At 41.9% G+C, this 18,625-nt stretch overlaps 1 protein-coding gene across 1 annotated transcript in view; it reads right to left on the bottom strand.

The window, feature by feature from the left end:
• The window catches only part of ZRANB1 (zinc finger RANBP2-type containing 1), a 44,813-nt gene that overhangs the window by 14,578 nt on the left and 11,610 nt on the right, over nucleotides 1-18,625 (bottom strand). The window contains exon 2 of the mRNA XM_070432078.1: nucleotides 12,281-13,131. Coding sequence (XP_070288179.1) covers nucleotides 12,281-13,094 — 814 coding nt within the window. The 5' untranslated portion in view covers nucleotides 13,095-13,131. The remainder of the gene's footprint in view (nucleotides 1-12,280; nucleotides 13,132-18,625) is intronic.

Below are 18,625 nucleotides of genomic sequence, written 5' to 3'. Positions count from 1 at the left end.
AGATAAGGAAAAGCTAAAGGAGTTCATCACCGCCAAACCAGTATTATATGAAATGCTGAAAGGTAACCTTTAAGAAGAGGAAGAAGAAGAAAAAGGTAAAGATACAAATTAGGAACAACAAATATGCATCTATCAACAAATGAATCTAAGAATCAAGTGAATAAATAATCTGATGTACAGAATGAACTGGTGATTATAATGAATCAGGGACATAGAAAGGGAATGGACTGACTATTCTTAGGGGAAAAGGGGTGTGGGAGATGCGGGAAGTGACTGGACAAAAATCATGCACCTAGGGATGAACTCAGCGGGTGGGGAGTGAGGGTGGAGGGTGGGGTGGGAGATGGAAGGAGGGGAGTTATGGGGGGGAAAAAGAGGAACAAATGTAATAATCTGAACAATAAAGATTTAAAAAAAAAGAAAAAAAAAATTATTAAAACTTCAGTAACACTTGAAGCGGATGATTCTGAACAAAAACGTGCTAAAACAAAACATTAAACAGCAAGTGGAGCCCTAGCCGGGGCGGCTCAGTGGATAGAGCGTCGGCCTGCGGACTGAAGGGTCCCAGGTTCGATTCTGGTCAAGGGCATGGACCTTAGTTGCAGGCACACCCCCAGTAGGGGGTGTGCAGGAGGCAACTGAACTGATGTTTCTCTCTCATCGATGTTTCTAACTCTCTCTCCCTCTCCCTTCCTCTCTGTAAAAAAATTAATAAAATATATATTTAAAAAATAAATCAATAAATAAAAATAAACAGCAAGTAGAGAGATAAAACAAGTATCACCTTCTCCAAATCCATAAGGAACTTTCCATTCCTACTGAACCACATTATTAATCTCAACACAAACTAACGCAGGGTGAAGGCAGTGACCCTCGTCACGAAGCCTTGACAGAAAAAACAAAGGTGCTGGCGAGCTTCGAATGCACCACAAACATGTGAGAACAAGGCGGAGCACCACGACCGCAGGCCAGGAGACTGTGCGGGTGGAATACTGGCACTGACCGAGCCTGTGCTCAGTGCATTTTACAGTGTCTGTCGCTGTGCTCTTGAATTAGGAATTGGATAAATAAGAGCTATTCCTGGGAGTATGACATGGCACAGTCATTAAAAATGACCAAGCTTTAAAATGAGAATTCAATTCCCACCTCACTAAGTGCCGTGACATGCAGACCACTACGCTAGGCAACATGAGAAACACAAAGAGAGTAAAACATGATTCCTCAACTCAAAACTGTCCTTTTTCATCACGTGTACGCCAGGAAAAGCCAGCATCGAAAGTGTTCAAACTCTGGGGCCAAAAATCCTTCTGGAAATCTACATCCTGTCCCCAGAGAAATGACCCCTTCCAGCCGCACACGTTTCCAGGTGCGGAATCCATGAGGCGCATTTCTGTTCCCAGCAGCGGAGACGAATGCGTTCCTCAATGTAAAGGCCAGGGACAGCTGGAACCCCACCCCCAAGACATAAAGGGATCCAAACCCCCTGTGTGTGTGACACAGAAATGCTCCCAGCACTTCTGCAAGCAGACCAAGGACCGAAAAGTCTGACCCCCGCCCTGAGGAGGTCAGGAGGAAGGCCAGCCCGCACTGGTGTGTGCGTGTACAACGCACGCGGGTACTTTTATCTCCTAAAGACAAAGATGGGGGCCCCTAAAGCTCACCAGCAATTTCTGTCTTTTGTCTGGAGCAAGGGGAGATCCTCCAAACCAGTGTTCCTATTTTTAGCTACCTCGCCGCTGAGAATCTCCTCTTAGACAGTCTTGCTTAAGAGTTCATTTCCTCTCTAAAGCTTCTGAGGGATTTCTCTAAGTAGAGACTCAGTAGCACAGCGTGGGGGGGAGGGGGAGTACAGACCAGATACCAAATAGCATGACAAAGTGCACAAGAGGCTTCCGAGTCCTGGTTACAACGTCACCCCGTCTGCCTCCAAATACAGGGTGTAAACCTGTGAACAGAACTTCCCAGGGGTGAGCTGTGTATCAACTGAGCTGACAGAGTGCAATTCCTAAGCCGAGAAAGGCTCGCCCCCACCCCAGCTCTGCATAACCTGCAGGTGCGACTGCGCGTCCCCGGCAGAGGGCGAGGGTGAATAGAGATGCTGCCCTCCATTCTTCAGTGTGAAATTCTCCAAACTTCTCAGAACATGAAAAACACAAACTTACGTATAGGCACAAAGTAGTATTTAAAAGGAAAGCAATTTATTATCTGATATTTTGGGAATGTATTTTTTTTATGAACCATAATTAAAAGCTCACCAGTTACTGGAGAGTTTTCAGCTACAAAGGTGAGTAAATTTATTACAAATAAAATTTGACAAGAGGCCAAAACTGGTTTGGCTCAGTGGACAGAGCGTCGGCCTGCAGACTGAAGGGTCCCAGGTTCGATTCCGGTCAAGGGCATGTACCTTGGTTGTGGGCACATCCCCCGTAGGGAGTGTGCAGGAGGCAGCTGATCGATGTTTCTAGCTCTCTATCCCTCTCCCTTGCTCCCTGTAAAAAATCAATAAAATATATTTTTAAAAATATATATACATTTATATATATTAAAAAAAAAAATTTCACAAGAGAATCACGAACCGGACCTCATTTCTGGTATGTTCTATTACACGTCGTTCAAGGGGAGCCACTGATCAAGTTTAGGCAGTTTCTTGAAAGGTGGGTGTCCCTGTACACATGGTGTTCAAAAGGGGTTGGCCCACACTTGGATAACCTAAAAACTTAGCTACCACATGTTTTCTACTTGGGGGGTAAAACAGCGTATGTGCAAAATAACTTATAAAATGCCTTTGAGTTCCTCATATAACACTGCATTTCTACCACTTGTTAATATTAGGGAATAAAAGGGAAGTAGGAAGGTAGAGGAGTTGGTAGGTAGCGAAAGAGCAAATCCTTGTCAGCGGTAAAATCTCAACATCAGAGAGCGGGGAAAGCAGGGTCGTTCTAGGAGAAGAGAGAGTCCAGATGCTTCTGGCTGCGGACATCTCACCTGCCTCCAAGAGTAACTGAGCCTCCCTCTCTCACAAATGCTTTGACCCGGCCGTCACTTCCCCATTCACACTAAGAAGGCAAATAAAGGACAGCTAAAGCCACTCCGAGAAGATTAGCTTTTAGGGCTTTAATTCAAAACTGATGGAATGAAATACATGCCTGGCTAAGCAGTGGAGCAGTTACAGATAAAGAAGTGTTAGGAGACTTTAAACATGAAGACCAGAGAGTAAATGAAAGATACTATATTATAGATTATCTATAATAATAAAAGCATAATATGCTAATTAGACCGGACAACCTTCCGGCTGCGAGGAAGCCGGTGCCGGCAGCTGGGGGAAGGCCTACTCTTGCATGAATTTCGTGCATCGGGCCTCTACTAAAATATAAACTTGTTAAAGAAAACAAACACGTATATTATTGTTGGGCCAGAATTTAATATACAGAGTGGGCAAAAGTAGATTAACAGTTGTGAGTATGCAAAACCGTTTCTCCCGGTATTGCTGTTTATTCACTGCTGTATTTTTATTACGAGCAGCTGTACACCTGCTTTGGCTCCCCTGCGTTTGGAGCCACAGCATAGCTCGCAGGGACCTCATAGCTACTATGGAACTCCTGGTCGGGAGATGGAGCTGGCTTGTAGATGTTTAGAAAACAGACTTATTTTTCCCCCATGTATGGCACAGTTTTCAAAGTTTTGCCTTATTTTATTTTATGACAAAATCATAATGGTAACTAACTTTGAAAAGAATGCCAAATGGTTTAAAAAAAAGCCAGGACTTACCTGAGCCCACACGGGCCAGCCCACCACTACCCTGGAGTTCTATGGTAGCTGTGAGAGCACAGCATGCTTTATGCTGGGGGGTCAGGGTGCGCTTGGAGTCAGCTTGCACACTGTCAGGAGCCCTTAAAGAGAAAAGTTGGTTTTAAGTGGGAATGTTCAGAACGCCCTTCACCGTGGGCAGCAGAAAGCTGCAGCTGTGGCTGGCTAGTGTCTGGGTGCGTCTTCCTCTAGCAGAGTTTAACTCACTGGCTGGTTCTGCATATTAAAAGGAAACTAGACCACCCTGAATGCCTTTTCTTTACACTCCTAACTATCTGGCTATAGTTCCATCAGGAACTTGGTTTAATCTCTTTCCTTTTTTTTTTTTTCCTTTTGGTTAATCCTCACTTGAGGATATTTTTCCATTGATTTTTAGAGAGAGTGGAAGGGAGCAGAAGAGACAGAGAGGGAGAAACATCAATGTGAGAGAGACACATGGTTTGGTTGCCTCCTGCACGCACCCGACCAGGGCTAAGATCCAGCCTGCAACCGAGGTGCATGCCCTTGACCAGAGCGTAACTCGGGACGCTTCAGTCCGCAGGCCAATGCCCTCCAATAAGCCAAACCGGCTTAACCAGGAGCTGCTTTGTAAATAAAACGAGCAATAGTTTTTTTGTGTGTGTGTTTTTTTTATATATATTTTATTGATTTTTTACAGTGAGGAAAGGAGAGGGATAGAGACTTAGAAACATCGATGAGAGAGAAACATCGATCAGCTGCCTCCTGCACACACACACCCCCCCCCCATGTACCCGCAACCAAGGTACATGCCCCCGACTGGAATCGAACCCGGGACCCTTCAGTCCGCAGGCCAAAGCTCTATCCTCTGAGCCAAACCAGTCAGGGCAATAGTTTTAAGTGTACCTTCAAGTAGGTGCAAGCTCCGTGACAATCCCAAAAATAGTTTGAGCAGACAAAACAAATCACCTCTAGATGTATTTTTCATACACTAACCAATGGCAACAAGTTAAAATCTTCCATTTCTATTCCCACAATAGTGCTATAAAGTCATAACCCTTTCAAAAGGCCAAGAGATGAGAATCACAATTGGAAATAAATCCTTAATTTAAACTAATCTATACTATATCAAGATGAGCTTCTACTCAACTCATTCCATAAACTCACTCCATTATGAAAACATCCTCTGTAGAAATAAATATGAGAGTCAATGACAGGAAGTCAAAAGAGTTTCTAATTAGGCTTTTAAATGTTCTATTATTAATCATGACAAACTATGCCAAACACAGCTTATCCTCTGGAGATCTTACCTCCTTGCCTTTGATCAGGTTGTTAGCAATCCCACTGCTGTGGAAATGTAAATGCCCCAAATCACGGGAAACGAGGCCTGAATGCTGGTACCTCCCTAAGAAAGCAGAGACTGGTTTTCTCACCTGTAAAATTTGGTTTCAAATTCAGCCAGGATAACTTAGCAGCATAGCAGGAGAAAAAATTTTTAAAATATATTTGTATTGATTATAGAGAGCAAGGGAGAGGGGGAGAGAGAGAAACATCAATGATGAGACAGAGCCACTGACCAGCTGCCTCCTGCAGCCCCCCAAGGGTCGTTCGACCCCCAAAGGGGTCACAGGTTGAGAACCGCTGATATACGATGACAGCTCCCCTGGAGCAGTAGGTCCCTCTAGCTATATTATTGGGGCAGCTACAGAGAGGTAAAGGTTCTCTCTGGGTCTTCTGTTTCTTAAAAATAACCAGCTTAAAATAATAAATATCCCCAAAATAATGGTGGTAATCTGCTCCCCTCCCTTAAAATAGAGTATTATCCAGTCTTAAAAAGGGAGTTCTGACACATACTACAACATGGATGAAGGTTGAGACATCACACTAAATGAAATAAACTAGTCACAGAGGACAAATACTGTACGATTCCACTTATATGAGGTCCCTAGAATAGTTAGTTTCTCAGAGACAGAAAACAGAATGGTGGTTCCCAGGGAATGGGGCGGGGGAGATGGAGAGTGAGTGTTAACGGATAGTGTTTCCATTTTGTAAGAGGGATCTGGAGATGGATGGCGATTACGGGTGCACAACAATCTATAACAATAAAAGGGTAATATGCTAATTAGACCGGACGTCATTCCAGACAAGCCGGGCCGGAGGGAAGCCAGTGCAGGCAGCTGGGGGAAGGAAGGCCTACTCTTGCACGAATTTTGTGCATTGGGCCTCTAGTGTGAATATATTTTGTGCCACTGCACCATACACTTAAAAATGTCCAAGATGGAAAACTTTGTTACCTATACTTTACCAAAATTAAAATAAATTTAAAGAAAAGAAAAAATGATAAAAGGCTATTATTAAGAGATATTAGAAATGCTGTTCAAATACCACCTATGTAGCATTCCTTCCTCCCCCAAAAAAGATAAAATGTGTAAATTTTATGTAACCATATCCTAATTGAGGATCATTCTGTAAAATAAATGGCCTGGACTCTGAAAATGTTAATGTCATGAAAGAGTAAATAAGGAAAACAAAACACCTGGGGCGCTGTTTACAGGAAACTAAAGAGATAAAACAACTAAATACCATGTATAACCCTCAGCTGAATGGGACTGGAGCAGTAGCTATTAGTGTAACTATTGGTGAAAATAAACATGGACTTTGAACATTAAATTTCTCTGGATAATTACATTGTATGGCTTTGTAGAGAAATGTCTGTTTTTGTAGAGAAATGACATACACACAGAAGTACTTAGAGGCAAAATGCCCAGACATCTGCGGCTAGCTCTCCAAGGGTTCAGGAAAAACTCACACGGAAAGACAGACAGAGCCGGAGAAAGGGAGAGAGCAAAGTGCGAGGCAGTAACAATGGTCAAATCGAGGTCGAAGGCATGTGTCCATGTATGAGACGTGTCACTTTTCCACCGGTTTGAACTCCTCGGAATAAAAGGTTGATGGGGAAAGTGGTCGCCTCTGCATAGCAGGGCTGAAGGTGGAGAAGAGAGAAACACGTGCTTTTCTTTATAAACTCTTCTATCTATAACTGCTTGATGTTTTAGCCCTGTGCATAGTTCAGTAAATGTTTAAAATTAAAGTTACTTTATGGTCCACAGTAAAGTCCTCTGCAGTCTAAACATCTTTTTATATTTAATATTTAAATGATATATCCAGGTTTCATAATTCAGAGTGTTCATGTAATACAGTGCTTTTAAAAACGACAGCCTTTACTAAATAATGATGCATATGCAAGTGTCAGTGTCGCATAACCAGGCATCACCAGTCACTCCCCTCCTCAGCACCCGGAGACACATGACTCGCTGGCAGGCCTGTGCGCTCCATCATTTCTAAAAGCCAGGAGTCCTGCCTGAGGCAGATGAGAGGCGGCCAGAGCATGTCGCTGGCCTTCTAGTTCAGCCACTGCGTGCCTCTCCGTGACACGCCGCTCCTGAAAGCGCCTTTGTCCCAGGAGTCAGTCCCCAGCTCCTCCAACAGCCAGGCTGCACTGGCCGCGGGAAAGAAAATGTGTGTGCGCTCCCAGACTGGAATCTTTATATTGCTGAGAATTATCACAATTCGCTTAAAAACCATGACATAAAATGCGCTTTTATAGCCGGAGTTCCAATATGACAAGAGGAAAGCCTAAGAAACCAACAAGTACCTGAAGCTAACACTCCTTTCATGATGCTAAAATAACTCTGTTACCTGTAACATCAGCAGCCTTGGACAGGACGGATATGGAGTGAAAAGATCTGAGGTTTGGTTTTGTTTTTCATCCTCACCCAAGGTGACGTTTTAATTGATTTTCAAGAAAGAGAACGAGAGAAACACTGATGTGGCAGAGAAACATCAATAGGTTGCCTCCCATAGGCACCCCGACCGGAGATCAAACACAAAACTTTGGTATGTGGCCTGACTGGGAATCGAACCCACAACCTTTCTGGTGTACAGGACAATGATCAACCAACGGAGCCATCGGGCCAGGACAAGACCTGAGTTTCTACAGCGACACACACATCCCAGGGAAGAGCAGCACACAGCGAACCAAGGACACACAAGGCACTGCCAGCACGCCAGCACTCCGTTACCTTTTATGGAGGCAGTGCCACAGATGTGCTGCAGGAGTCTGTGTATATTTTGGATTCTATTACAAGCTTTTTATAGAATATTTTAACTCAGCCGAAACCGGTTTGGCTCAGTGGATAGAGCATCGGCCTGCAGACTGAATGGTCCCAGGTTCGATTCCGATCCAGGGCATGTACCTGGGTTGCGGGCACATCCCCAGTGGGAGATGTGCAGGAGGCAGCTGGTCGATGTTTCTCGCTCATCGATGTTTCTAACTCTCTATCTCTCTCTCCCTTCCTCTCTGTAAAAAATCAATAAAATATATTTTTAAAAAAAAAAGAATATTTTAACTCAAACCATTTTTGTTTTTAAAAATGTAATTTAAAATCTAATCATTTTAAATGTCGAAGACTCAAGACCTTTTCCTCAAGCTCTGCCTTTATTCAGGAAGAAAAGCCACGTGTTAAGGAAAAAAGGGCACTAAACAGCAGAATGTCTTCCAGGAGGGCACAGTCACAGTCCTCATCACACAGACCGGCCCACTGGCCTAGAGGAAACCTAGCACTTAGCCACTGGGAACTGAAAATGACAGGGAGACACTCTGTAAAGCGTATCACTGTCTGATCACTATGCTGTACACTTGAAACCAACACAAAATAATACTGAATGTAAACTGTAATGAAAAATAAAATGTAAAGTCCTTTTCAGAAAACTAAAAAATAACCATAACTTAAATCTATCAGAACAGTGAACAATTTCATTAGCTTCCTCTCTAAATTCCCAAAAAGATGATCTCCAAAAATTAAATATTAGAACACACATCTGCTACTGGGCTTGCAACTCAGAAATGGTAATTAGCACAAAGCAATTCCATAGGGCAGAAAAAATTTTAAAGATAGAAAGTTGATTGTGCAAACAGCTGTGGTATACCAACTTGAAAACAGGCAAACACAAGCAAAGAAAACAAACCAAGAACTACAGAAATGCCACACTAAAAATCAAGTTCAAATATTATGGCCTATGGGATGCCGGGAAACAGTAGCAGGTGACAGGCTACCTTGGGACCTAGCGATCAGCTTCATGTAGACTATTTATCTGGCTGCCTTGGTATCAAATGTTCTTAAAAAGTTCAAGTAACAGTACTCCTTTCACCGCCGTGAAACTTACACCCACCAGTCACGTGACAGATCCTCGCAGCTGCGGCTCTGTTTACTTTGACCTCCTCAACAACAACCTTCTCCTTCCTATTCCCCCCCCACTACCAAGCTGGCCTGAGGCTGTTTTTATTTTCCAGTTTCTTATTACTTAGTGTCACTTGTGTCATAAGTATACATTTTAGACTTAGTGTACCTACTTTGGAGATTTTTTTTTTAGTACATGTGCTGCCGAAGCGAGTGCTGAAATGATTCTTTTAAATGCACATCAGCAAGCCATAATACAACATACCTAATGAAACCTGGAGAACATGAGGCCAGCAGACAAGTAAAGATTAAATTTCAGTAAATGTGAACTTCTGTTAATTAACCCAACAAAATATAAACACGGAATAATGCTTTTAGCATATTACAGAGAACAGGACATGACTGCCCAATAAAAACAGGACCATAATCTTGCGTACAACAGTTGGGAGCCATGTTGTGCAGTGAACAGTCAAAACTATCTCCTGACGGGAAAGACAGACTCCACATTACCGAAACCAAGCACAGTCAATCTGTGGCCCTAAGCACCTAGCAACTCTGGAATGGGTGGGAACAGAACTTAACCACAAAGGAACTGATTTGTAAATAAAACAAGACCAGATCCACTACTGGTCATGCTGGTAGTAGTTTTTATTCCACCTTTAAAATGAGCTCAGAGCTCTTAGAATTTGAAGAGGTACAAGGATGTTTGTTCAGAAGAAGAATGGCGTGGCTCAGTGGTTGAGCCTCTACCTATGAACCAGGAGGTCAAGGTTCGATTCCCGATCAGGGCACAGGCCCGAGTTGCGGGCTCCATCCCCAGTGTGGGGCAAGCAGGGGGCAGCCCATCAGTGATTCTCTCTCATCATTGATGTTTCTATCTCTCTCTCCCTCCCTTCCTCTCTGAAATCAATAAAAATATTTTTTTTTAAAAAAAGAAGAAAAGAAAAAATATATGTAAAGAAATAAAAGGTAGCAGCAAGAAGACAGAGTAGTCATAAGACAGAAATAACAGCCATAAGGGCAAGGTAATACTTGTTGGTCTAACTTGTGTTTCAAGGAGAGAAAACACTTGAAAGCAGGCGTTCTCATGCTGAGACCCACTAACCTGAAGAAGCGATGCACCTGACTCCCAGAGAAGTCTATGGCCCAGAGGAGGTTAAGAATCACTGTGATGTAGTTCATTTCCATCTATAAACTCATGTGCACTGTAACACCACCTTGTAGTAAACATATGCATAGTACTCTACTGCTTGCAAAAGTGTTTTTAAAAGTGTTCCAAAAGGCATGCAGCTAAACTAAAAGACAAGCATGCCTAGATACGAAAGGTCACATCGCCTAAGAGCCCATTTACATGGACTACCCAGGATGGGTAAATCCACAGAAAAAGCAAGCACTGTTGGTTACCAGGAAGGAGGGGGAAGGGGATATGAAGTAACTGCTTAACCGGTACAGGGCTTCCTTTTGGGGTGATGAAAGTATTTCAGAACCAGATAAAGGTGGTGGCTGCACAACACTGTGAATGCACTAAATGCCACTAAATTGTTCACTTTCAAAATGGTGGATTTTGCTATGTGAATATGACCTCAATTTTAAAAATTAAAAATAAGTAAGACCCTTTTGCCCTAGCCAGTTTGGCTCAAGTGGATAAAGTGTTGACCTACGGACTGAAGGATCCTGGGTTGATTCCGGTCAAGGGCACATGCCTGAGTTGTGGGCTTGATCCCCAGTGTGGGGCGTGCAGGAGGCAGCCAATCCATGATTCTCTCTCATCACTGATGTTTCTCTCCCTCTCCCTTCCTCTCTGAAATCAATAAAAATATGTTTAAAAAAAATAATTTTTTTAAAAAAAACCCTAATTAAAAAAACTTCTTAAAATAAATAATTAAAACCCTTTTGTATTATTTAAAAAAAAAAAAAGACAACCACTCTCTGTGTTGGCCCAACTCAGGGAGGGAGCAGAAAACCCCAGGATGAACTGGGACCACACAGGTAGAAGCTGAAGGAGCTTCCCTCCTGGTCCTCAGGGCAGGGATGTGGGGCTACGTCACAAGTGCCTGCTGGGTTTGGTGTTCAGAGGGCTCATCTGCAAGACATTCTTTTTGCCAGGGCAAAACTAAAACAAAAAACTCAGATTTTTTTTTGTAAATTTCCTCTTAGGACTTGCAGGTTTCATATAGTTATGGCTTCTGTATTCTTGGGACTATATTCAGGGGGATAAATGAGAGAAATTAATACTGGGGAAAATATATATACAGATAAGCCATGTTTGAAGCTTAACTATTGTTCCACAAGATGTTTACCTTTAGTAGGTACTCAACATTTCCTTTACAAAACTGAGTATCAATGTAAAGCACCCCATCCAAATATTCAAAATCAAATTTCTCAAAACAAAAGAAAAGAAAAAATGTGGCTCAGCTGATTGAGCATCTTCCCATATACCAAAAGGGTGCAGGTTCGATTCCTGGTCAGGGCACATACCTTGGTTGTGGGTTCAATCCCCGGTCGAGGTGCATACAGGAGGCAACCGATTGATGTTCCTCACATCAATGTTTCTCTCTCTCTCTCTCTCACTCACTAAATCAATAAACATATCCTCAGTGAGGATTTAAAAAATAAAGGAAAAAGAAAACATGGAAGAGTCAACTGCTTTTGTGAAATTATATCACAAATAATTAACTTACAACATGTCTACCCTTTAACAGCTCTGAGCCAGTAACTGGGACCGATATCCAGAACTTCCTTAGAAAAGCACTACAACCACAAAACACGCAAATCATGACTGACCTGCGGAACCAGCTGGCATTGTGCAATCAAGTTTCATAGAGTCTGTAAGTACTGACTGCATGACAGTCATGTTAAACTGACATCATATTTTCAAGGTCAGCATTATTATGTTTGTGCAACTTCTCGGAGTCATACATTTTTGTGATATTTTTAACATCTGACTACAGCTCCACCATCACAAGGTGCTCGCACTGTTTACCACACGGAAGCAGCAGCTGTGTTCCTCAGCCCCAGCTCCTTCCAGTGCATCGAGCAGCCGTTTGCAACCCCAGGTATGTATTTTACTACTGATGTGTAGAACACTTTAACTTAGAAGTTTTGCTCCCTACTGATGGAGACACATACACAATGAAACGGAGGCAATTTCGGACAAAGTTATAACAAGATCATGCTGAATGAACTAAATGCTAAGTAATATTGACCCTGCTTATATCTTTCATGTCACTGTCAGTATCTTTTCCCATCCCATTCAATAAAATGCAAAAACTTACCCACACAAGCATTGAGGAACAGCCAATCGGTCTTTTTCATCCTGTTCTTAATTTGCTTTAGTTTTTTGAAGTCCACTTCAAGCTCCTCCTTGCTGCCCACAGCGCCCGCCAACTCAATCCTCTGGAAATCCATCTGCACGTCGGAGTCCCGCTTCGTGGTGGGAGGCGACCTTCTTTGGCTGTTGCTGCTGCTGCAGCTTCCCCTCCACCGAGCCCTGTCCTGCTCATTTATTATTGAAGAAGCCTCTTCAGTCTCTGCCAACTCTATCGCTTCAATATTATTAGGTCTGGGATGATCGCAAACAACACACTTTTTAGCCTTGGCCCAGTTTTCGTATGTGCAAATAGAACAAGTCCAATGCTGGGTCCTTGTGTTCAGTTTATTTCTGTCATTGTATTCCTCGCAAGGATCAACAGAAAAAGCAACTGGTCTGGAGCCAGATCCTGAGGATTGAGGAGACTCTGTGGGACTCCTGGTCCTGCGCTGGGATAAGCACTGGGTACATCTGATTGCTCTTGGCCAGTTCAAATACGTGCACATGTGGCATGACCATTTATTTGCATTCTCCATGCTGTACGAAGACTTAACCCTTGGTCTTGCACTAGAGTCTGGGCATATCAAAGGACTACTTCCTCCTTCGGTGCTGGAAGGATCCCAATCTCGACCAACATCACTGGAACCGCTTTTGAATGGATCTTCTGTGATAATAGTTCCACTAGGTCTCTGGGCGCGACACATAGTGCACTTGATTGCAGACGGCCAGTTTTCATACGTACAATATTCACAAGCCCACTTAATTCCACGTTCTGACATTGTGCACTTCTTGAAGTGAGTTATGTCAAGCAGGAAGCTATAAATAATTAGGACATGGTTATTAAAACAATAACGACATAATTCCACCTCTGAATATATGCCCCCAACATAAAAGTGTGCTTTCATTTACAAAATACAAATTTTTCCAAAGATGCATGTAAGATTTCATAGTGAACTATCCTAGTTTCTTTTTTTAATTTCAGGCACTGGAGATAAATTCCCAAAGAAAAACCTTAGCTCTCTCAGGATTTAATGAAATTGTATTTCAGAATGCAAGAAAGAGGAGAAACTAAGAGTGTGCTGTAGGAGGGAGGGAGCCTAAAGCAGGGAAGCCACTAACAGAAACGTTTCATGTCAGCCAGTAATCGCCATCAAGTTAGAAAAGGAACCAACAGTTCGAAGACTCAAAGGGAGGGAAAGGAACACAAACCAAGAATCTTAAACACATAGCCATTCTCAAATCACGAACAACACAGATTAGTATGCTCTCTAGGTGTAGCATCATAATGCTTGATTTACTAAAGAATTCAGAAGATCAAAGTCAATTCTCTTATTCTTGCTAAGGGAGAAAAACAGCGGAAAGTGCTAATTATCCACTGCTCTTAATAAGCACAGGAAAAAAGGAAAGATGTTGAGGAGCAATCCTTACAATTAACCAAGTAACAATGAGATAGAGAAAAAGTTGCTTGATAGCCTACATATCCTCACAACCTAGTTCTGTCTGAAACAATAAATAAAAAGCGCAGATCACCTATACGTGAGACAATGAAATCGACGGAATGTCGCCGAGATGACTACAAGCATATCACTCCAATATAATTTTGAATACTCATACTCAAAATATTCAGTATTTGAAATACACTGAAAATTCAATTCATATTCAAAACATATTCACTATTACAGTTTACTAGGATTCAACACTGGGCCTAAAACTACACTAAAATGAAGACTTCACTATTTAATGATAACTAATTTATGAATGATGCAACTTAAAAGACAAATTGAATCATAACTTTTTTTTTTTAATGGTTTGAATGTAGGCATTGGCCACTAGAGCCAGCCTTTCCGTTTTCTTAAATCCCTTCTCAACTAAATGAATGTCGCTCCACCTACTTTTAACCAGAAAAGTAAGAGAAACCCTAGAGAGGGTAAGGGCGCTCTTCCAGACACTTTCTTGGGTGTTTCCTGAACCTGGAGGCTCCATCTTCCACTTGACAAGTGCCCCCACTCGCCACGCCCTCACGCCCTGTGCAGTAGGAACCGGTAAGAGGACAAACTCTCTACACGAAAGGCTACCATTTAATAGCTAAAATAAAAACCACTTACTAAGACTTTAGTTTTCATGCTATGACCTCCACCTTGCACAGGATTAGTTAGAATAAAAGTACGGGTTATGAGTCAGACCAAAGACAAGATTCAGTCTCCCTCGGGAGATCCTGTCTGACTGTGAACAGCTCTGATCCTGTAAAGGAGACCAAAACTCAATTTCCCTTGAAGCCTCCTACTTTATCCAAAATATTTTAAAAAGGCTTTATTTTAATCAATTCTCTATTTTACTCCTGCTCATTTCTTTTAATAATGAACTACTATATTTAGAATTTTAATTTAACACAGCAATAAAAGTAGCTGGTTGGGCTGGTCAAATTAGACAATGGAAAGAAATTTTTCTATGAAACCTTAAACGGATGAGCACTAAATGCACATTAATATTAACTCAGTAGTGCTAGTCAATTCCCACCTGCAATGCTTGTTATTACTGAAGGGGGGAAACTGCTATAAACCAAGTAAGTAAAAAACAAACACAGCCGAAACCGGTTTGGCTCAGTGGATAGAGCGTCGGCCTGGGGACCGAGGGGTCCCGGGTTCGATTCCGGTCAAGGCCATGTACCTGGGTTGCGGGCACATCTCCAGTGGGGAGTGTGCATGAGGCGGCTGATCAATGTTTCTCTCTCATCGATGTTTCTAGCTCTCTATCTCTCTCCCTTCCTCTCTGTAAAAAATCAATAAAATATTTAAAAAAAAAATAAAAATAAAATAAAATAAAATAAAAAACACAAAACAATAATTTGCTTATATTTACTAGTAGTTTCGAAGGTTTTCTTCTTCAGCAACGGTATTGTTCCCTGGCCCCGCTAGTTTATATTTGCCTTGCTTAGAGTTTTAAATTTAGTTTGTACACACTGATTACACATGATGTGACAAGTGTTTTGAAAGTCAGAAAACTAGAATCATGTAAGTATCCCTAAAATGGACAATTGAGATTTAATGGCAATTTTCATATTAATTAGGTATTTTCTTCCTTTAGTTTCTCGGGGAAAAAATTAATTTCTTGCTCATGCTATTGGAAGTTAAAATGAACAAGTAGAAACTTACATGACAAGACAAATGACAGGGATACTCTAAGTCATTTCACTATTTCATTTACAATATTCACATTCAAAAATCCATGCATCCTTTGACTACTCCTTACTTTGACATGTCTGTAGGCTCAACTAAACAGCTTACCTTACATTATTATCTTAGCTACTCTTTGGGGCACAGAGGTGCCCGCACAGCATATTGAAAGGTCCATGTCTGACAAGGAAGTTTGGCATAAAAAATTGAAGCATCCGTGTCAGACATGCCTGGTAAATAGCCTACCTTCCAAAATACCCAGTAACTAAGCAAAACCAAAGCCAACCTCAAGGCTCAGGATCAGGGCGTTATATTTATATTAGACAATGACAGATACAATGTCCACTCTACGGGAAGTTGGAACTTTGGAGAAATACTGCTTTTGGTAACAGAAAGCTAAAATTCACTGGAGAGGATTATCTGGGAGAGCCATTTATTTCGGTGGCAATCAGTAAATGGAATGTAAGAGGAAAGATAACAACAGCTCAACTATGTGATTCTGCATTACTGAGATGAAATTAACACTACATTTTTTTCTTCCAGATGTCAACATCCCTAAAAGGACATAAAATCTTTTTTAAAAGCAACCAGCTCTGTAAGTATTACACACTGAAAAACAACACCGTTATTAAATATCTTTTAAGTTATTAAGATATAGTCAGATGTCCAAGTAAATTTAATTTTCAAGTCTGATTTTACATTAACATAGACTTCCTGTGCTATCCAATGAATGATACTTCAATTAATTGGTACAATTAAGCAGCAATAAAATCTGCATAATCTGGACCTTATTTAAGGGGAACCAGACACAACTGCTACCCTTAAAACATATTCCTTGGTTCAAAGGCAACTGCAGCAGTTCCCATCCTGTAAAACAAAGGCCATGAATCCATTTGTGCATCAAGCTCTACCACATGTCTCCAAGCACATCAACCATGTCCAGTACAAATTCCTAACTGCTTTGGATCATACCCTTCCCAGTTCAAATAATAATAAAAGCACACGATTATGGATATATGGGTTAGTGGCTGGGGGGAAGGAGGGGCTAGTAATTGAACACCTTTTATACTGTCATGCTTAATAACAAATTAATTAAGCCATATTTGTGAAGCTCTACTTAAACACTGCAGAAGACATATCTACACTGAAGTCTATACTACAAATTCCCCCACCTACTGAGAGCCTGTGAAGGAACCGTAGAAGGGAACAATCCTCAAGTACAAACTCCTTAAGAAACAGACAGAGAAGCTCAGCCGCCAGTTTCAGATGATAAAGTATCCAAAGAAAGGACTAATATCAGTCTTTAAGGTTCTAAATTAGCTTTAGTAATACAAGTCTATATTTAGTAATATAAATATCTGTTAATAGAATCGTTGACAGAAGTATTAATATAAACCTGTAGAGACTTACAAATGCTCAAAAAGCATCTTAGGGGAATACAGATGAAGCTAAAAACTAAAAGGATATTCCAAACATGTTGAATTTCCATGTTCTGCTAAAATATTGCAAGGTAATTAATTGTGAATTATAATATTTATATGAAGTACTACTTAACTCTTATGCCAAAAATTCCAGTTATGTCCTCTTTTCTCCTCAGCATCTTTCTACATCACTATCTTCCTCACAACAGTCGGCTGAATAAATAACTGGTCTTGAGCGAGACCCTGAGACTGTTGATACGCTGAAGCCTCTCTCTACAATCTGACCTCATTCCAGGGCTCCAATCGCTTCCCACATCCTACAGTAAACCTCTTATCTTCCTCTGACAACAAACTCCTACCCTGACTTCCCCAGTCCCCACTGAGGACACCATCAATGCCCTTGCACCAGCATAAATGCAAAATCATCTGAAATTGTGCCTCTGTATGCCCCGCATGCTCTCTGTAGCGGTCTCTGTCCAGTTCTTTTCTTCCCCTCCCAACTGCATCACCCCTGCCTCAGCCAGGTCAGACTCCCTCTTCTAAGACCTCCTAAGCGCCTTCCCTTTCTAAATGCATCCAGGTCACGTCTTCAGCATCAGTCTCCCAAGAACAAGACTTCCTGAGCTCTCCCCTCCCCATGTGCCCAAACAGAACACACATACCCCAGCCTCATGCACAACCCCCCCAATAATACACACTTCAAGGCAGCGGTCGCCAACCGGTGGTCCGCGGGCTGAAAGGTTGGCGACCGCTGCTCTAGCACCACCTGAGAAACACAAGTACTGCCCGTCCTGTGAGGCGCGGTTCAAGGCTCATCTCTCTCATGAAGTTTTTTTCAAGTCCGAGCAATCACACTTCTAGTGACAGCTGACACTGACTGTCTTTCCTCTTGGAGCTAGCTGAGTTCTGAACACGGTGTGTGCCCTGTACCATGCCCTCCCCTCAGTTTCAATCAGGCTGCCAAGCTTTCAAAACTTCTGGCTCGGGGCTTCTGGCATGGAATGTGAGCCATTGAAGAGACTACACCGAGTGGCCTGAAGAAAGGAGAGTAGAGGTTTGGGCAACTCAGGCAAAAGGAAGGAATTCTAGGGGATGGGACCCACTCCTGTGGCAGGACCTCAGTGGACAGTGGTTGCCACTAACAGCTAGATGACAAGCCACAGCACTCATGAGATGGTTACCTATGCAAACCCTGGGGACAGGCACATGAGATTTAATTCTGCTCATCTCTCTATATGCATATAATTTTTCATAATGAAAAGTTTTTTAAACCAGGAAGGTAACAAATGCTGTTCTAGACTAAAAACTAAGGCTTAGGTTGCTAAGGCTGGAAAAGGCGCAGGGATATTGTGAAGATGCTACTCAGAACTGTTTGAGAAGCAATGTTAAAACATTTGGAAACTTAAGAATATAGCTTCTTTCACGAACTCACAGGTACAATTCACAAAAGAGAGGAAATATGTCAAAATATGAATCAAAGTTTCTTTCACCCTAAACTTGCACAGATGAATCACACTTCAGAAAACCTAAAACAGACTTAAACTGACGTAATAAAATCTGTCTTTGCAATGCCTCTCATAAACACAGATGCAAAAATCCTCAACAAAATATTAGTAAATCTAACCCAACAATGTATAAAAAGAATTATATACCACAACCAAGTAGAGTTTATCCCAGATATGCAAGGCTCGTTCAATGTTTAAAAATCAGTAATGT

Source organism: Myotis yumanensis, unplaced genomic scaffold (assembly GCF_028538775.1).
Source record: "Myotis yumanensis isolate MYYU_CA2020_CCGP unplaced genomic scaffold, mMyoYum1.0.hap1 SCAF_13, whole genome shotgun sequence".
Lineage (NCBI taxonomy): Eukaryota > Metazoa > Chordata > Mammalia > Chiroptera > Vespertilionidae > Myotis > Myotis yumanensis.
This window is presented reverse-complemented; position numbering and strand designations above follow the sequence as displayed.